The 19,404-nt window shown below is 46.2% G+C and overlaps 1 protein-coding gene across 1 annotated transcript in view; it reads left to right on the forward strand.

Annotated features, from left to right (window-relative positions):
* Nucleotides 1–6,568, forward strand: part of PPIF (peptidylprolyl isomerase F) — a 59,233-nt gene extending 52,665 nt beyond the window's left edge. The window contains exons 4-6 of the mRNA XM_063958725.1: nt 995–1,091; nt 1,902–1,977; nt 6,097–6,568. Of these exons, the coding sequence (XP_063814795.1) occupies nt 995–1,091; nt 1,902–1,977; nt 6,097–6,232 (309 nt within the window). The 3' untranslated portion in view covers nt 6,233–6,568. The remainder of the gene's footprint in view (nt 1–994; nt 1,092–1,901; nt 1,978–6,096) is intronic.
* Nucleotides 6,569–19,404: the final 12,836 nt, after the last annotated feature.

The following is a 19,404-nucleotide window of genomic DNA, read 5'->3' on the forward strand; positions in this document are numbered from 1 at the left end:
AAACATCCTCTCTCGGCATGCCAGGTCCCGTGAAACTACTAGCACCAGGCGTCTTTTTGACCAAAATGTGTCTTTATCACAATGCTATGTGATTGGAAAACACCATGACACTGTGCTGATTAATTTGATATGATGCTTGTATATCTGTGTTTGACCGTCTCTGAGGGGAATTCAAATGTTATCGCACCCCCCGATATCCAGTCTAAAGTGACGGGAGATCGCGGGTTGATCTTCAAATGTCCCCCAACTTATCGTGCCCATTACACTCTGGTTTAGGCGAGCATGAAAAGACCCGTTTGGGCATGCAAATGGGTCTCTACACACATCTCCTAGTGGTAGCGAGCTGAAATTAACTTGTCGTGCCTGTCCGCAGATTCATTAGAATACTGCCGGCGGGCGCGATAAGGGGCGGTAGAATAGGATGGAGATTTGAATCTTGCCTTCTGAATCTGCATACTAAGTGCTACAATGTACAGTTGCATTGGGGGAAAAAATCTGCAAGTTCTGCTCCATTTGCAGTCTAAGCGAGACACATATACAAGTTGCATATCCTATTAATCCGTATAGGCATGGGACCTGGTGGCTCACTCACGCCAGGCATCTTGCGTTGTGGCATATTGAGGCTGGATATATGAGGACACATCTGTATAACTGTTAAAGCAGGATGTTTAAGTTTATCCTGCCGACACTGTGAAAATGCTTTAAGTAGTATGTTAACAGTGTCGACTATGTCACTGTCAACCTAATGAATGCATCCTACTAGAAGAACTTTTACTATAATGGAGAATATGCCCTACAGCACTTCTTATAGAGCAAACGTCTAGTGGTGCCTATAACTTGGCTACAGTTGATACCTTATAACATTACAAGAATACATTGTGATATTAATCTCTCTTGTCCTGCAAGCCGTTCCGCTCTGAAAGTGACGTCACTGCTCTTGTACTTGGTCTTGCTGTAGCTGCCCTCTTGGTAAACATGAGCTGTTTTTGTACAGGGTGGCGATTTCACAAATCATAATGGCACTGGAGGGAAATCTATTTATGGAAGTCGCTTCCCAGATGAGAACTTTATACTGAAACACACAGGACCAGGTATGTCTGGATTACTGGTAATTAAAGCTGCAAATACATGCCTCAATTTGGATATCCAGACTTTCTCCAGATCTGTATTTGTGGACTGAAAATAACTGGCACAGATGGGCAATCTGGACACTGACCCCTTGCCGCCACTTTCCCAACTAAATCCTGGGCCCAACCTGGGTCAGTGCTCTTTTCCACTGTACCTTCAACCCAGGTTTTTCCCTGGTCAGCCTCTTTCACACTGCATTGTTTCTGTACTGTTGGTGGTCTGGCTCTCCTTATGCTTTTAAAGGGACCCTTTTCCACTGAGCCGCGACCCAGGTTAACCTGGCAATTACACTGTTAATTCCGGCAGTGGAGAAGGGGTATAACAGGTAGATTTCCCCCATAAAACTGTTTCCTTGTTAATTTATTGTGGAAGCTCTAAATTCAGAGTAATTATATCTTTTGTTCTGTACAGTACTTCATTGTCACTTTATTTATAAAGTGCTGACCTATTATGCAGTGCTGTATATCAAGGCAATCATGATACAAAAAATAATTACAATGAAAGCCCTGTCCAACGAGTTTGTAATCTAAGAGGTGTGGGGAACTCGCCAAATTTAGCATAATCAATTATGTAAACTATGTATAATTTTTTAGTAAGAATTGCAACAGCTGGACCACATCACAATTTGTATGTTCAGAAAGAAACAATACTGTCAATGTTGTTGTTAATCTGTGGAGCACAAGGGATTCTAGACTTCCTTTTTGTATTCATTTCCAGCTGCTTTTACTGTTCTATAATAGTTTCTCTTAATGGATATTATTTTATTTACTTAGGTATTCTCTCAATGGCTAATGCTGGTCCAAACACAAATGGATCTCAATTTTTTATTTGCACGGTGAAAACAGAATGGTGAGTATATAATTGTTCTATGTGTTCTTAACAGTTGATGTTGTTTTTAAGAGGCAGATAATATCATGCCTTCTACTCATGCTTCATACAATACTATTATTAAAGCTTTAAGATGAGCAACTCTATATTTTTTTTTTTTTTTTTTTCAAACGTAATTAATCTTGGAAAGCGCTTTGGTTCCCCGCCTAATAACTAGCTGATGTTCCCGGTTTCAACTAGGAAAAGGTTTGCTTGGTGGAACATTTTACCCCTTTAAAAGTAGAATTTCAGTAAATCCCTGCCTTGTGGGTGGCTGCAAATACTCATCACACTTTCCAGACCATCCAGCAGGTCACATGTTCCAGGTCGCCCAGCAGGTGCACAGCTAGAGTTCACCAACTGTTAAATTTTCCAGAGTACTATGGTGATGCATTGTAAATGGCAGGTGGACGTTTTGCCACATAACACTGAAACGAAGCACCAAGTTACAATGCCAGTGTAATTTTGCAAATCTACAGACCAATACCTTTTTTATTTGGTACATGATGTGCCCTGCTCAGACATAGTAACATAGTTGGTGAGGTTGAAAAAAGACTAGTAGTCCATAGAGTTCAACCTGAATTATAATGCATTCCCTAATATATTTAGGTTAAAGGCTATATCCTCTTATATCTTTTTCGATTAGAAATTTATCTAACCCATTTTTAAAAGCATTGACTGAGTCTGCCATTTCAACCTTCACTGGCAGTGTATTCCATATGTATATTGCCCTTACAGTGAAGAATCCCTTCCTGCGCGGAGTATGAAATTTCTTCTCCTCAAGCCTTAGCGGATGTCCATGTGGTTTGTGTAGAGGTCGCTTAATAAACAACTCGCATGATAGTTCCGCATATTGCCCCTTTATATATTTGAAAATATTAATCATATCTCCTCTTAGTCGTCTCCAACCCCTTAATCAGTTTGGTGGCTCAGCTCTGAACCTTTTCAAGTTCTAATATGTATTATTTTAAATAGTGGTGCCCAGAACTGTACACAATACTCTAGTTGCGGTCGTACCAATGATTTGTACAGTGGCAGGATTACACTCTCATCCCTTGTCTCAATTTCCCTTCTAATGTATGCTAAGGCCTCATTTGCCTTTGTTGCTGCAGATTATCATTGTGTGTTGCTGCTAATACTGCTATCAGTGAGCACCCCCAAATCATTTTCTAATAGTTTCCCCTATTTTTTTATTTTTTATTCCCCCCCCATTTAATTGGTAGGTTGCCGGTTTATTCTTGGTCCCAAAGTGCATAAGTTTCACATTAAACCTCATGCCCAAACTTCCAGTTTAAAGAAATCACTCTGGAGAGACTCCACATCTGACTTGATTATCCTACATATTTTAGTATTGTCTGCAAAAATTGACACACAGCTTCCTAATCCTACTCCTAAATCATTACTAAATATATTAAACAATAGTGGCCCCAGCACAGAACCCTGCGGTATTCCACTAATTACTTTAGCCCAGGAGGAAAACATCCCATTAATCACCACTCGCTGTTCCCTGTTATCAAGCCAATTACTTACCCATGTACAAACAGTGTCCCCTATACCGAGCTCTCTTAATTTGAAAATCAGCCTCTTGTGAGAAACTGTGTTGAAAGCTTTTGCAAAATCCAGATAAACCACATCTATTGCGTTGCCCTGGTCCAGATTGTCACTTACTATCTCATAAAAGCTAATAAGATTAGTTTGGCATGACCTATTTCTCACAAAACCATGTTGAGACAATGGCCTCCTATAATAATACTGTACTGATTTTTTTCAGTATGTATGTCAAATAGGACAAAGCCATTGTAAAGCATTACTTAATGTGTGTAACAGAACTTAAGGGTGTAAATTTCTCTTAAGCACATATGACTAGTCTCTCTTGGATACAGTTAACATGTCTATAAATAACTAGCCAGAGATCTTCCACAGCAACCTGCAGTGAAAAGAAACTGTAGGCCAATCTCCTGAAAGTATACACGTCTTCTCAGCTAACCGATTTTAAAATATTAACAAAAAGTCTATTGAAAAGAAACCACTTTCAGTACGCCAGCCACACCAACATTTTGGTGGTTTTTTTTCAAAGCTTTGAGAGAGAAGAGGACAAACCAATAAGCTCCTGACACTTTCGAATACAGCCTGTAGCATGGCAGTTAGAAGCTCATTGGTTAGTACTTTATCTCTTCAAACTTTGATACATCTCCTCTTATGTGAGGAACTTGATAAGCTTATAATCAGGCTCTCAGAGTAGAGGTTGTTAAGGCTATCCCTGTAAGAACCTTTTATGCTAAGAATGCATGCGAGTGTAAACAATAGTGTTCAGTATACTCCTAGTGCTGATAATACGAGGGTGGTTTAGGGTTTTGTTTTTTGTTTTTTTGTTTTTTTTCTGTTTGTTGCTGCTACCTCTAACAATGCTAATGTGTTGGATGGGAATATGTAATAACAGTGAACTTCTCCTATATCATATTAACATCTGGACATTTGCATCTCCATGGGATCAGGATGATAGGGTCGACCCCCGTATGGGTGTTGTGCATTAGTTTGACAGGTACCAAAGAACAACATGACAATGGTTAACAAACAGGTCGACTCAAATTTTTTTATTTTTTTTTTAACCCAACATTATTTACCATCCATGTGGACTACTATTAGAAATAGTAACCAGTGTCGAGCACAGTGGAGCGAGGCACCTTGCCCAAAGTGTGGTGAGCAAAGCGGTACGCTAATTGGGGGTCACATGCATTTTAGCTTGGAAAATGACACCAACAAAACAAACAAAAAAAAAAAACTCGTGTCAACCTTTCCTATCAGCCTTGTACAAGTCGACCATATGGAATCGTCGTATTGACTTGTCGACCTTATTCTGGTCAAATCAATGATCCACTGATCCACACCCACTTTCCATGAAGCCAGTCCCAAAGCGCTGCACAGTCCTCTAACCTCATTAATGCATCAGCTCTTTGTTGCTTCTTCAGTGCCTATTATTGCTAGATTTTAGGATCCTGGTATTGTAAATGGCAACATGCTTTCATTTTGTCCCTGTCTGCTCTGGTTACCATCAGAACAGCTTTCACATATTCATTATAGTCTTAATTCTGAGTCCAGGTTTTCCTTAATGTCAATCTTGGCACTGCTTTTCTTGCTTGCCAACTGTGTATCTTATTAAAACAGATCAACAATGGCTTGTTAACCTGCACTGCCACCGTCTGTTATGAAATCCCTAGCAAAATATTTGATTAAAGTGAGGATAGCATGAAAAGATAAGGAAATTTAAAAATAAAGTACAGTTTAAAAACGGCTATATCCAGTCTCTCTAAATCCCATAAAACTGTCTCTAACAGAAGTGGCTGTATTCGATTATTTTTGCTTTGAATTATTTATTGCTGCCAAAAGTGGAGACTTATCAGATAAACCAAGTGTCATTCATCGTGTACACAATTGGGGGATTTTAAGGACTACAAATTTGAAAAATATTTACAGATTTACTAATGTTTACACATGTATGTACAAATCACCCATAGTTTCACTTAAATGTAACACTTTACATTTTACTATATAGTGGAATGCAAGTTTAATTTTGTTATTGTTTTGTGTGTATGTATATAATATGTGTGTATGTACACCCCCCCCCCCCCCATCCCAGTCTAAGCACAGAATACAATTGTGTTTCATATACACAGAGCCTGAGTGTAATTTTAGCCATTATCTTTAATAACTTTGTGCATTAAACAAAGCGTGTACATCCACACAATTCATTTGTTTCTTATACACACAGCCTGAAGGTCATTTAATTCAATATTTTTACTAACTTTGCTTATTAAACAAAGTTTGTGTAGATGGAGCCATCAGAAAACATAGGTTTCACGATCTCACTCAAATTCTGTATTCCGGAATATTTGGATATGGGATACTCAACGTGTGTATGTATGTATGTATGTGTATGTATGTGTATATATATATATATGTATATATATATATATATATATATATATGTATATATATATGTATATATATATATGTATATGTATATATGTATATGTAATTTATTTTTTATTTGGACACTCTTGGGACGATACACAATAATTTTTCAATGCATTTAACTTCTAGGCTGGATGGCAAACATGTGGTCTTTGGATATGTGAAAGATGGCTATGATGTAGTCAGGAAAATGGAAGCCTGTGGGAGCAAGAATGGACGTCCTACCAAAAAGATTGTTATAGCTGATTGTGGAGAACTTGATTAAAGTCTAATCCTTCCTGGATCTGGATCACCTTGTAGCTGTGAATTTCTAAAACCACTTCACTTTTGTGGGATCTTGTAATGTGATTTGTGCACTTACTGTACAATGGAAAGTTGTTTACATAGGTACAACTAAAGACTTCACAATGTCACTTACCTCAGCCTGAATGTCTTGTTTCATTGCCTGAGTAGCTGGCAGAAATACTGTAAGTGTGTGATGCTAATGAGCACTGTTTACTGGAATCTCCTGATTTTAAGAACGTTAACACTTACTTACCCATAACAGAATATATTTGAAATGCAAACCTGCTCCTTGGTAGTATTAAATTATTATTTTGTATGTGTTGTGTGTTTGTGTCTGGTTCTTAGACTCAGATTTATCAAATACCTTAGTCAACCGAGTCACATTTGCATTTAAAACACTCAACATGTTTACCCACTCATCCGTCGTCCGTCAGACATACCGACACCCACAACCACACTGGGGCTATAGGAGACAGACCCACAACAAAGCCTGTAAGAGAGACACAGAGGGAGTTCTGCCAGCTCACAACACAGCGCCTATCCCAGTACTGAAGCAAGTAAAAAGACTGCCCAGACCTGTTAGAGATATATAGATATATATATAGATATACACACACACACACACACTTGTGCCCCCCCCCCCCCTGGTTTGGCACCCTGTTACTTGTACAGCAGTGTGGAGGTCAGGGCCAGTGTCTCTGCAGCTTCTGTGAAGAGAAAATGGCGCTGGTCAGAGCTGTGTGGGCTAAGCCCCGCCCACTACATGGTGCGCTTCAGTCCCGCTTAAATTTATATTCATACTGGTGGGGGTCCCTTAACTAGTGCCTAGGCACTGTTTTCACTTATGCCAGTGCTGTTTGAGGTTCCCATGCTGCCCAGGGTGTCCACCCTGCAGTGCCGTGTTATGTGTGGGAGCATGGCGCACAGCACTACTGCCGCGCGGTACCTCAAACGCCGTCTTCTGCCATCACTGAAGTCTTCTGATCTTCTCATGCTCACCCGGCTTCTGTCTTCTGGCTCTGTGAGGGGGGTGATGGCGCGGCTCCGGGAATAAGCAGCTAGGTGCACCAAGTGATTGAACCCTCTGGAGCTAATGGTGTCCAGTAGCCTAAGAAGCAGAGCCTTTGAACTCAGAGGTAGGTCTGCTTCAGTCCCACGATGCAGGGAGCTTGTTGCCAGCAGGCCTCCCTGAAAATAATAAAACTAACAAAAGTCTTTTTCTGAGAAACTCTGGAGAGCTCCTCAGTGTGCATCCAGTGTCACTGGGCACAGAATCTAACTGGAGTCTGGAGGAGGGGCATAGAGGGAGGAGCCAGTTCACACCCATTCAAAGTCTTATAGTGTGCCCATGTCTCCTGTGGATCCCGTCTATACCCCATGGTTCTTGAAGCATCCCCAGGATCCTCTAGGACATATGAGAAAATAGGATTTTAATACCTGCCGGTAAATCCTTTTCTCTAACGTCCTAGTGGATGCTGGGAACTCCGTAAGGACCATGGGGAATAGCGGGCTCCGAAGAAGGCTGGGCACTCTAGAAAGATTTAGGACTACTTGGTGTGCACTGGCTCCTCCCACTATGACCCTCCTCCAAGCCTCAGTTAGATTTCGTGCCCGGCCGAGGTTGGATGCACACTAGGGGCTCTCCTGAGCCCTTAGAAAGAAAGTATAGTTTTAGGTTTTTTATTTTCAGTGAGACCTGCTGGCAACAGGCTCACTGCAACGAGGGACTAAGGGGAGAAGAAGCGAACTCGCCTGCTTGCAGCCGGATTGGGCTTCTTAGGCTACTGGACACCATTAGCTCCAGAGGGATCGACCGCAGGCCCAGTCCTTGGTGTTCGGTCCCGGAGCCGCGCCGCCGTCCCCCTTACAGAGCCAGAAGCAAGAAGAGGTCCGGAAAAACGGCGGCAGAAGACATCAGTCTTCACCAAGGTAGCGCACAGCACTGCAGCTGTGCACCATTGCTTCTCATGCACACTTCAGTCACTGAGGGTGCTTGGGGGGGGGGGGGGGGGGCGCCCTGAGCTGCAATAAAAACACCTTGGCTGGCAAAAATACCACAATATATAGCCCTAGAGGCTATATATGTGGTAAATACCCCTGCCAGAATCCTGAAAAAAGCGGGAGAATAGGCCGTGGAAAAGGGGCGGAGCTATCTCCCTCAGACACACTGGCGCCATTTTTCCTTCACAGATCCGCTGGAAGGAAGCTCCCTGGCTCTCCCCTGCAGTCTACACGTCAGAACAGGGTAAAAACAGAGAGGGGGGGCACTAAATTTGGGCGCAATACATATATAATATAAAAAGCAGCTATAGGGGACATAACTCAGTTAGTCCCTGCATTATACAGCGCTCTGGTGTGTGCTGGCATACTCTCACTCTGTCCCCCCAAAGGGCTTTTGTGGGTCCTGTCCTCATTCGGAGCATTCCTTGTGTGTGTGTGCGGTGTGTCGGTACGGCTGTGTCGACATGTTTGATGAGGATAATGATGTGGAGGCGGAGCAGATGCCTTTAGAAGGGATGTCACCCCCTGCGGGGCAGACACCTGAGTGGATGGGCTTATGGAAAGTAATGAGTGCACGTATAGACTCCCTATATAACGACATGCCAAATGTGGGACAGCCGTCTTCTCAGCTCGTGCCTGCCCAGGCGTCGCATGGGTCGTCAGGGGCTCTAAAACGCCCGCTACCTCAAGCAGACCCAGATGTCGACACTGATACTGACGCCAGTGTCGACGACGATGAGTCAAACCTGATGCCCACTAAGGCCATTCACTGTATGATTGAGGCAATGAAAGAGGTGTTAAACATTTCTGATATAACTACTGGTACCACTAAAAAGGGTATTATGTTTGGAGAGAAAAAACTACCCGTAGTTTTTCCCCCATCAGATGAATTAAATGAAGTGTGTGAAGAAGCGTGGGCTTTCCCTGATAAAAAATTGGTAATTCCTAAGAAGGTACTAATGGCGTTCCCTTTCCCGCCAGAGGATAGGTCACGTTGGGAAACACCCCCTAGAGTGGATAAAGCGCTCACACGTTTGTCTAAAAAGGTGGCACTACCGTCTCAGGATACGGCCGCCCTCAAGGAACCTGCTGATAGAAAGCAGGAGGCGATACTGAAGTCTGTATATACACACACAGGCATTATACTTAGGCCAGCTATTGCGTCAGCTTGGATGTGCAGTGCTGCCGCTGCTTGGTCAGATAAACTGTCAGAAAATATTGACACATTAGAACGAGACACGATCCTGTTAACCATAGACCATATAAAAGACTCAGTCTTATATATGAGAGATGCACAGAGGGAAATCTGCCGACTGGCATCTAAAGTAAGTGCATTGTCCATTTCTGCTAGGAGAGGCTTATGGACTCGCCAGTGGACAGGAGATGCAGATTCTAAAACGCACATGGAAGTGTTGCCTTATAAGGGTGAGGAATTATTTGGGGATGGTCTCTCGGACCTAGTTTCCACAGCAACGTCTGGGAAGTCAGCATTTTTACCCCATGTCCCCTCACAGCCTAAGAAGGCGCCGTTTTATCAGGTTCAGTCCTTTCGGACCCAGAAAAACAGGCGTGGAAAAGGCGGGTCTTTTCTGTCCAGAGGCAGAGGTAGGGGAAAAAGGCTGCAACAAACAGCAGGTTCCCAGGAGCAAAAGTCCTCCCCCGCTTCTTCTTCCAAGTCCGCCGCATGACGGTGGGGCTCCACAGGCGGAGCCAGGTACGGTGGGGGGTCGCCTCAAAAATTTCAGCGATCAGTGGGTTCGCTCACAGGTGGATCCCTGGATCCTGCAAATAGTATCTCAGGGGTACAAGCTGGAATTCGAGGTGTCCCCACCCCACCGATTCCTAAAATCTGCCTTGCCAATTGCTCCCTCAGACAGGGAGGCGGTGCTAACGGCAATTCACAAGCTGTATTCTCAGCAGGTGGTAATCAAGGTACCCCTACTTCAACAAGGCCGGGGTTATTATTCCACACTATTTGTGGTACCGAAACCGGACGGTTCGGTGAGACCCATTCTAAATTTGAAATCCTTGAACACATACATAAAGAAATTCAAGTTCAAGATGGAATCGCTCAGGGCGGTTATTGCAAGCCTGGACGAGGGGGATTACATGGTATCCCTGGACATCAAGGATGCTTACTTGCATGTCCCCATTTACCATCCTCACCAGGAGTACCTCAGATTTGTGGTACAGGATTGCCATTACCAATTCCAGACGCTGCCGTTTGGACTGTCCACGGCACCGAGGGTATTTACCAAGGTTATGGCGGAAATGATGATACTCCTTCGAAGAAAGGGAGTTTTAATTATCCCGTACTTGGACGATCTCCTAATAAAAGCGAGGTCCAAGGAACAGTTGTTGGTGGGAGTAGCACTATCTCAGGAGGTGCTGCACCAGCACGGCTGGATTCTGAATATCCCAAAGTCACAGCTGGTTCCGACGACACGACTACTGTTCCTGGGTATGATTCTGGATACAGTCCAGAAAAAGGTGTTTCTCCCGGAGGAGAAAGCCAGGGAGTTGTCATCTCTAGTCAGAGACCTCCTGAAACCAAAACAGGTATCTGCATCGCTGCACGCGGGTCCTGGGAAAGATGGTGGCTTCTTAAGAAGCAATTCCCTTCGGCAGGTTCCATGCCAGAATCTTTCAGTGGGACCTGTTGGACCAGTGGTCCGGATCGCATCTTCAGATGCATCGCTTGATAACCCTGTCTCCAAGAACCAAGGTGTCGCTACTGTGGTGGCTGCAGAGTGCCCATCTTCTAGAGGGCCGCAGGTTCGGCATACAGGACTGGGTCCTGGTGACCACGGATGCCAGCCTTCGAGGCTGGGGGGCAGTCACACAGGGAAGAAACTTCCAAGGACTATGGTCGAGTCAGGAGACTTCCCTTCACATAAATATTCTGGAACTAAGGGCCATCTACAATGCCCTAAGTCAAGCAAAATCCCTGCTCCTACACCAGCCGGTGCTGATCCAGTCAGACAACATCACGGCAGTCGCCCATGTAAATCGACAGGGCGGCACAAGAAGCAGGATGGCGATGGCGGAAGCCACAAGAATTCTCCGATGGGCGGAGAATCATGTACTAGCACTGTCAGCAGTGTTCATTCCGGGAGTGGACAACTGGGAAGCAGACTTCCTCAGCAGACACGACCTCCACCCGGGAGAGTGGGGACTTCATCCAGAAGTCTTCCAGATGCTGGTAAACCGTTGGGAAAAACCACAGGTGGACATGATGGCGTCCCGCCTCAACAAAAAGTTAAAAAGATATTGCGCCAGGTCAAGGGACCCTCAGGCGATAGCTGTGGACGCTCTAGTGACACCGTGGGTGTACCAGTCGGTTTATGTGTTCCCTCCTCTGCCTCTCATACCAAAGGTATTGAGAATAATAAGAAAGCGAGGAGTAAACACCATTCTCGTGGTTCCGGATTGGCCAAGACGAACGTGGTACCCGGAACTTCAAGAGATGCTCTCAGAGGACCCGTGGCCTCTACCGCTCAGACAGGACCTGCTACAACAGGGGCCCTGTCTGTTCCAAGACTTACCGCGACTGCGTTTGACGGCATGGCGGTTGAACACCGGATCCTAAAGGAAAAGGGTATTCCGGAAGAAGTCATTCCTACGCTTATTAAGGCCAGGAAAGATGTTACGGCAAAGCATTATCACCGCATATGGCGGAAATATGTTGCATGGTGCGAGGCCAAAAAGGCCCCGACAGAGGAATTTCAACTAGGTCGATTTCTGCATTTCCTGCAAGCAGGAGTGAATATGGGCCTAAAACTAGGATCCATTAAAGTACAGATCTCGGCTCTGTCGATTTTCTTTCAAAAAGAGCTAGCTTCAGTACCTGAAGTTCAGACATTTGTGAAAGGAGTGCTGCATATTCAGCCCCCATTTGTGCCTCCTGTGGCACCTTGGGATCTCAACGTGATGTTGAGTTTCTTAAAATCACATTGGTTTGAGCCACTAAAAACCGTGGATCTGAAATATCTCACGTGGAAAGTGGTCATGTTATTGGCCTTGGCTTCAGCCAGGCGAGTGTCAGAATTGGCGGCTTTATCATGTAAAAGCCCTTATCTGATTTTCCATATGGATAGGGCAGAATTGAGGACTCGTCCCCAGTTTCTCCCTAAGGTGGTGTCAGCGTTTCACCTGAACCAGCCTATTGTGGTGCCTGCGGCTACTAAGGATTTGGAGGACTCCAAGTTGCTGGACGTGGTCAGGGCCCTGAAAATATATGTTTCCAGGACGGCTGGAGTCAGAAAATCTGACTCGCTGTTTATCCTGTATGCACCCAACAAGCTGGGTGCCCCTGCTTCTAAGCAGTCTATTGCTCGCTGGATTTGTAGTACAATTCAGCTTGCTCATTCTGTGGCAGGCATGCCACAGCCAAAATCTGTAAATGCCCATTCCACAAGGAAGGTGGGCTCATCTTGGGCGGCTGCCCGAGGGGTCTCGGCTTTACAACTTTGCCGAGCAGCTACTTGGTCAGGGGCAAACACGTTTGCAAAATTCTACAAATTTGATACCCTGGCTGAGGAGGACCTGGAGTTCTCTCATTCGGTGCTACAGAGTCATCCGCACTCTCCCGCCCGTTTGGGAGCTTTGGTATAATCCCCATGGTCCTTACGGAGTTCCCAGCATCCACTAGGACGTTAGAGAAAATAAGAATTTACTCACCGGTAATTCTATTTCTCGTAGTCCGTAGTGGATGCTGGGCGCCCATCCCAAGTGCGGATTGTCTGCAATACTTGTAAATAGTTATTGTTAACAAAAGGGTTATTGTTGAGCCATCTGTTGAGAGGCTCAGTTGTTTTCATACTGTCAAACTGGATATAGTATCACGAGTTGTACGGTGTGATTGGTGTGGCTGGTAAGAGTCTTACCCGGGATTCTAAATCCTTCCTTATTATGTCTGCTCGTCCGGGCACGGTGTCCTAACTGAGGCTTGGAGGAGGGTCATAGTGGGAGGAGCCAGTGCACACCAGGTAGTCCTAAATCTTTCTAGAGTGCCCAGCCTCCTTCGGAGCCCGCTATTCCCCATGGTCCTTACGGAGTTCCCAGCATCCACTACGGACTACGAGAAATAGAATTACCGGTGAGTAAATTCTTATTTTCTCTTAGTCCGTAGAGGATGCTGGGCGCCCGTCCCAGTGCGGGCTGTATCTGTAGTTTGGTTATAGTTACGCTCATGTTGCGTTGAGTTCAGTCACTCTGTGACTGTTGTTGGTCATGCCGTTGCATGCATTGTTTGTTGAATGCCATGTTGTACGGCGTGTTAGAGGTGTGAGCTGGTATGTATCTCACCTTTAGTTTAAAATAATTAAATAAATCCTTTTCCTCGAAATGTCCGTCTCCCTGGGCACAGTTCCTATAACTGGAGTTTGGAGGCGGGGCAAAGAGTGAGGAGCCAGTTCACACCCATTCAAAGTCTTATAGTGTGCCCATGGTTCTTGAAGCATCCTCTACGGGCTAAGAGAAAAGGATTTATCGGTAGGTATTAAAATCCTATTATTTTGTATGTATTGTGGTGGTGTGTTTTGTTTTTTCTTTTTTTTCTTTACGTTCTTCATGTGCATTTATACTTTTAACAAGCAAATGTCACATCACTGTACTGAGATGTGTATGTTACTAATTTGTGTAGTCCATCATTGATTGAGGGATAATCTCTAGACTCCCCCCCCCCCCCCCCCCCCCTTTTTTTTACATTTTGAAGAGTCTCTCCCATTCCTATCGCAGTCAGAATCCACATTCCACAGCTTCTGTATGTAGGTTTGACTTTGCACCTCTCAGCAGGTGAAGTGGAGCATTTTAGCTAGATCAGATTTCTTGCTGTACTCTTAAGGTGGGTACACACTATTAGATATATCTATGTACGGATCGGGCAGTGTGCTGTGCATACATACAGCCCGATCCGTCGGGAGACTGACGTCATGAACTGGGCGGGCGCTCGCGCCCGCCCAGTTCACCTGTCAATCACCGCCGGCCGCCGCAGCATGTGTACGGGCGGTCGGACGACCCCCACGTACACACACAGCGACGGGCCAATATATCGTTAGATATATTGGCTGTCGGCTGTGCTGCGCGACCGCCGCGATACGTCTGTGAACGACTGAGTTCACAGACGTATCGCCCGTACACACTGGCCGACGGTCCCGCGATGTATCGGCCGTTCAAGAGAACGGCCGATACATCGATCAGTGTGTACGGGCCTTTACTCTTAATAATAGTCTTACACCAGTTTAGTATAAGGAATAAATACTAAATATTACTATGCTAAGTCTAGTTGTTTGAGGTGTAGATCTCTGCTCCCTAGTACATGGCTGAAAATGCTATTTCAGGAGCTTGCCAATGTTACACCCTGTTCTTGAGAATATTTGAAATCTTCGTTCTGCCGAACAATATTCACTGAGATTCACCTTGTGACTTAAGGAGGGTTCACACCTAGAGATGTGTGCTGAGCGATCTATCAGTGACCGCTCAGCACACATCTCTTCCCCCGCTCAGCGTGATGTGTGCTGAGGGGGAGGGGTGCCGCTCATTTCACCCAGCGCTGAAGTGAGCGACCTGCTAGACTGCGATAGCGATGCACATCGCTATCGCATGGGGGGCATACACACGAGAGATCATTGCTTAATTTCTATGCAATCTAGTTAGATTGGTTATATTTCTCTAACGTCCTAGTGGATGCTGGGGACTCTGTACGGACCATGGGGAATAGACTGGCTCTGCAGGAGACATGGGCACTTTAAGAAAGAATTTGGATTCTGGTGTGCTTTGGCTCCTCCCTCTATGTCCCTCCTCCAGACCTCAGTTTGAATCTGTGCCTGGACGAGCTGGGTGCTACTTAGTGAGCTCTCCTGAGCTTACTATAAGAAAGTATTTTTATTTTCAGAGAGATCTGCTGGCAACAGACTCTCTGCAGCGTGGGACTGAGGGGAGAGAAGCAGCCCTACTCACTGAAGATAGGTCCTGCTTCTTAGGCTACTGGACACCATTAGGTCCAGAGGGATCGTACACAGGATCTCACCCTTTGTCGTCCGATCCCGGAGCCGCGCCGCCGTCCCCCTTGCAGAGCCGGAAGACAGGAAGCCGGTGACAGAAGCAAGAAGACTTCAAAAGTGGTGGCAGAAGACTCCAGTCTTCAAATTGAGGTAGCACACAGCACTACAGCTGTGCGCCATTGCTCCCACATTAAACTCACACACTCCGGTCACTGTAGGGTGCAGGGGGGGCGCCATGGGCAGCAATTAGGAACCTCTTGGCAAAAAAGCAGCATATATACAGTTGGGCACTGTATATATATATGCATGAGCCCCCACCATTTTTTACACACAAATGCGGGACAGAAGCCCGCCGCTGAGGGGGCGGGGCTTCTTCCTCTGCACTCACCAGCGCCATTTTCTCTCCACAGCTCCGCTGAGAGGAAGCTCCCCAGGCTCTCCCCTGCAGAAACATGGTAGAAGAGGGTAAAAAGAGAGGGGGGGCACATAAATTAGGCGCAAAAAGCTTTATATACAGCAGCTACTGGGTTAACACTAAGTTACTGTGTGATTCTTGGGACATATAGCGCTGGGGTGTGTGCTGGCATACTCTCTGTCTCTCCAAAGGGCCTTGTGGGGGAATGGTCTTCAAAAAAGAGCATCCCCTGTATGTGTGTGGTGTGTCGGTACGCTTGTGTTGACATGTGTGACGAAGGCTATGTGGAAGCAGAGCGGGAGCAAATGAATGTGGGGTTGCCGCTGACGGCGCTGACACCTGAGTAGATGGATATGTGGAAGGTTTTAAATGATAATGTTAATTCCTTGCATAAAAGGTTGGATAAAGTTGAAACCTTAGTACAGTCGGGGTCACAGCCCATGCCTGATCCTATGTCGCAGAGGCCGTCAGGGTCTCAGAAGTGCCCACTATCCCAAATTGTTGACACAGATACCGACATGGATTCTGACTCCAGTGTCTATTACGATGATGCAAAGTTACAGCCTAAATTGGCAAAAGCCATCCGTTATATGATTATAGCAATGAAGGATGTGTTGCACATCACAGAGGAAACCCCAGTCCCTGACAAGAGGGTTCATATGTATGGGGAAATAAGGCAGGAGGTGACCTTTCCCCCTTCACATGAGCTAAATGAGTTATGTGAAAAGGCTTGGGAATCTCCAGATAAAAAACTGCAGATTTCCAAACGGATGCTTATGGCGTATCCTTTCCCGCCAACGTACAGGTTACGCTGGGAATCCTCCCCTAGGGTGGACAAAGCTGTAACACGCTTATCCAAGAGGGTAGCCCTGCCGTCACAGGGTACGGCCACCCTAAAAGATGCTGCGGATAGAAAGCAAGAGGGTACCCTGAAGTCAATTACACACATTCAGGTACCTTACTAAGGCCGGTAATTGCGTCGGCCTGGGTGTGTAGTGCTGTAGCAGCATGGACGGATTCCTTATCTGAGGATCTGGATACCTTAGACAAGGATACTATATTAATGACCCTGGGGCATATAAAAGACGCTGTCCTGTATATGAGAGATGCTCAAAGAGACATTAGCCTACTGGGCTCTAGAATAAATGCAATGTCAATTTCTGCCAGAAGGGTCCTGTGGACTCGGCAATGGACAGGCGATGCCGACTCAAAAATGCACATGGAGGTTTTACCTTACAAGGGTGAGGAATTGTTTGGGGAGGCTCTCTCGGGCCTGGTCTCCACAGCTACTGCTGGAAAGTCAAATTTTTTGCCATACGTTACCTCACAACCTTAGAAAGCACCGTATTACCAAATGCAGTCCTTTCGTTCACAAAGAGGCAAGAAAGTCCGAAGTGCGTCCTTTCTTGCCAGAGGCAAGGGTAGAGGAAAGAAGCTGCACAACACAGCTAGTTCCCAGGAACAGAAGTCCTCCCCGGCTTCCACTAAATCCACCGCATGACGCTGGGGCTCCACAGGCGGAGCTAGGCCCGGTGGGGGCGCGTCTCCGAAATTTCAGCCACAAGTGGGTTCACTCCCAGGTGGATCCCTGGGCAATAGAGATTGTGTCTCAGGGATACAAGCTGGAATTCGAGGAGATGCCCCCTCACCGATACCTCAAATCGGCCCTGCCAGCTTCCCCCTTAGAGAGGAAAATAGTGTTAGCTGCAATTCACACATTGTATCTTCGGCAGGTGGTGGTCAAGGTTCCCCTCCTTCAACATGGAAGGGGTTCTTATTCGACCATGTTTGTGGTACCGAAACCGGACGGTTCGGTCAGACCCATATTGAATTTAAAATCCCTGAACATATACCTGAAAAGGTTCAAGTTCAAGATGGAATCGCTCAGAGCGGTCATCGCAAGCCTGAAAGGGGGGTATTTTATGGTGTCTCTGGACATAAATGATGCATACCTTCATGTCCCCATTTATCCACCTCATCAGGCGTATCTCAGATTTGTGGTACAGGATTGTCATTACCAATTCCAGACGTTGCCGTTTGGTCTCTCCACGGCACCAAGAATATTTACCAAGGTAATGGCGGAAATGATGGTGCTCCTGCGAAAGCAGGGGGTCACAATTATCCCATACTTGGACGATCGCCTCATAAAGGCGAGGTCCAGAGAGCAGTTGCTGATCAGCGTAGCACACTCTCGGGAAGTGTTACAACAGCACGGCTGGATTCTAAATATTCCAAAGTCGCAGCTAATTCCTACGACACGTCTGCCCTTCCTGGGCATGATTCTGGACACAGACCAGAAGAAGGTTTTTCTCCCGACGGAGAAGGCGCAGGAACTCATGACACTGGTCAGAGACCTCTTAAAACCAAAACATGTGTCGGTGCATCACTGCACGCGAGTCCTGGGAAAGATGGTGGCATCGTACGAGGCCATTCCCTTCGGCAGGTTCCATGCGAGGACCTTTCAATGGGATCTGTTGGACAAGTGGTCCAGATCACATCTACAGATGCATCGGATGATTACCCTATCCCCCAGGGCCAGGGTGTCTCTTCTGTGGTGGCTCCAGAGTGCTCACCTTCTCGAGGGCCGCAGATTCGGCATTCAGGACTGGGTCCTGGTGACCACGGATGCAAGCCTCCGAGGGTGGGGGGCAGTCACACAGGGAAGAAATTTCCAAGGTCTGTGGTCAAGTCAGGAGACTTGCCTTCACATCAATATCCTGGAACTAAGGGCCATATACAACGCCCTAAGTCAAGCGGAGACCCTGCTTCGCGACCAATCGGTGCTGATTCAGTCAGACAACATCACCGCAGTGGCTCATCTAAACCGCCAAGGCGGCACAAGGAGCAGGGTGGCGATGGCAGAAGTCACCAGAATTCTTCGCTGGGCGGAGAATCACGTAAGAGCACTGTCAGCAGTGTTCATTCCGGGAGTGGACAACTGGGAAGCAGACTTCCTCAGCAGGCACGACCTCCACCTGGGAGAGTGGGGACTTCATCAAGAAGTCTTCGCGCAGATTGCAAGTCGGTGGGAACTGCCACAGGTGGACATGATGGTATCCCGCCTCAACAAAAGCTACAGAGGAATTGCGCCCGGTCAAGAGACCCTCAGGCGATAGCTGTAGACGCACTAGTGACACCGTGGGTGTTCCAGTCGGTTTATGTATTTCCTCCTCTTCCTCTCATACCCAAGGTACTGAGAATCATAAGAAAAAGAGGAGTGAGAACAATACTCATTGTTCCGGATTGGCCAAGAAGGACTTGGTTTCCAGAGTTGCAAGAAATGCTCACAGAGGACCCATGGCCTCTGCCTCTAAGACAGGACCTGTTGCAACAGGGACCCTGTCTGTTCCAAGACTTACCGCGGCTGCGTTTGACGGCATGGCGGTTGAACGCCGGATCTTAGCAGAAAAAGGCATTCCGGATGAGGTTATTCCTACGCTGATAAAGGCTAGGAAAGACGTGACGGCTAAACATTATCACCGTATATGGCGAAAATATGTTGCTTGGTGTGAGGCCAGGAATGCCCCTACGGAGTAATTCCAGCTGGGCCATTTCCTTCACTTCCTACAGTCGGGAGTGAATTTGGGCCTAAAATTGGGTTCCATTAAGGTCCAGATTTCGGCCCTATCCATTTTCTTTCAAAAAGAACTGGCTTCTCTTCCTGAAGTACAGATGTTTGTAAAGGGAGTGCTGCATATTCAGCCTCCTTTTGTGCCTCCAGTGGCACCTTGG

The sequence above is a fragment of the Pseudophryne corroboree genome, chromosome 3 (assembly GCF_028390025.1).
Source record: "Pseudophryne corroboree isolate aPseCor3 chromosome 3, aPseCor3.hap2, whole genome shotgun sequence".
Lineage (NCBI taxonomy): Eukaryota > Metazoa > Chordata > Amphibia > Anura > Myobatrachidae > Pseudophryne > Pseudophryne corroboree.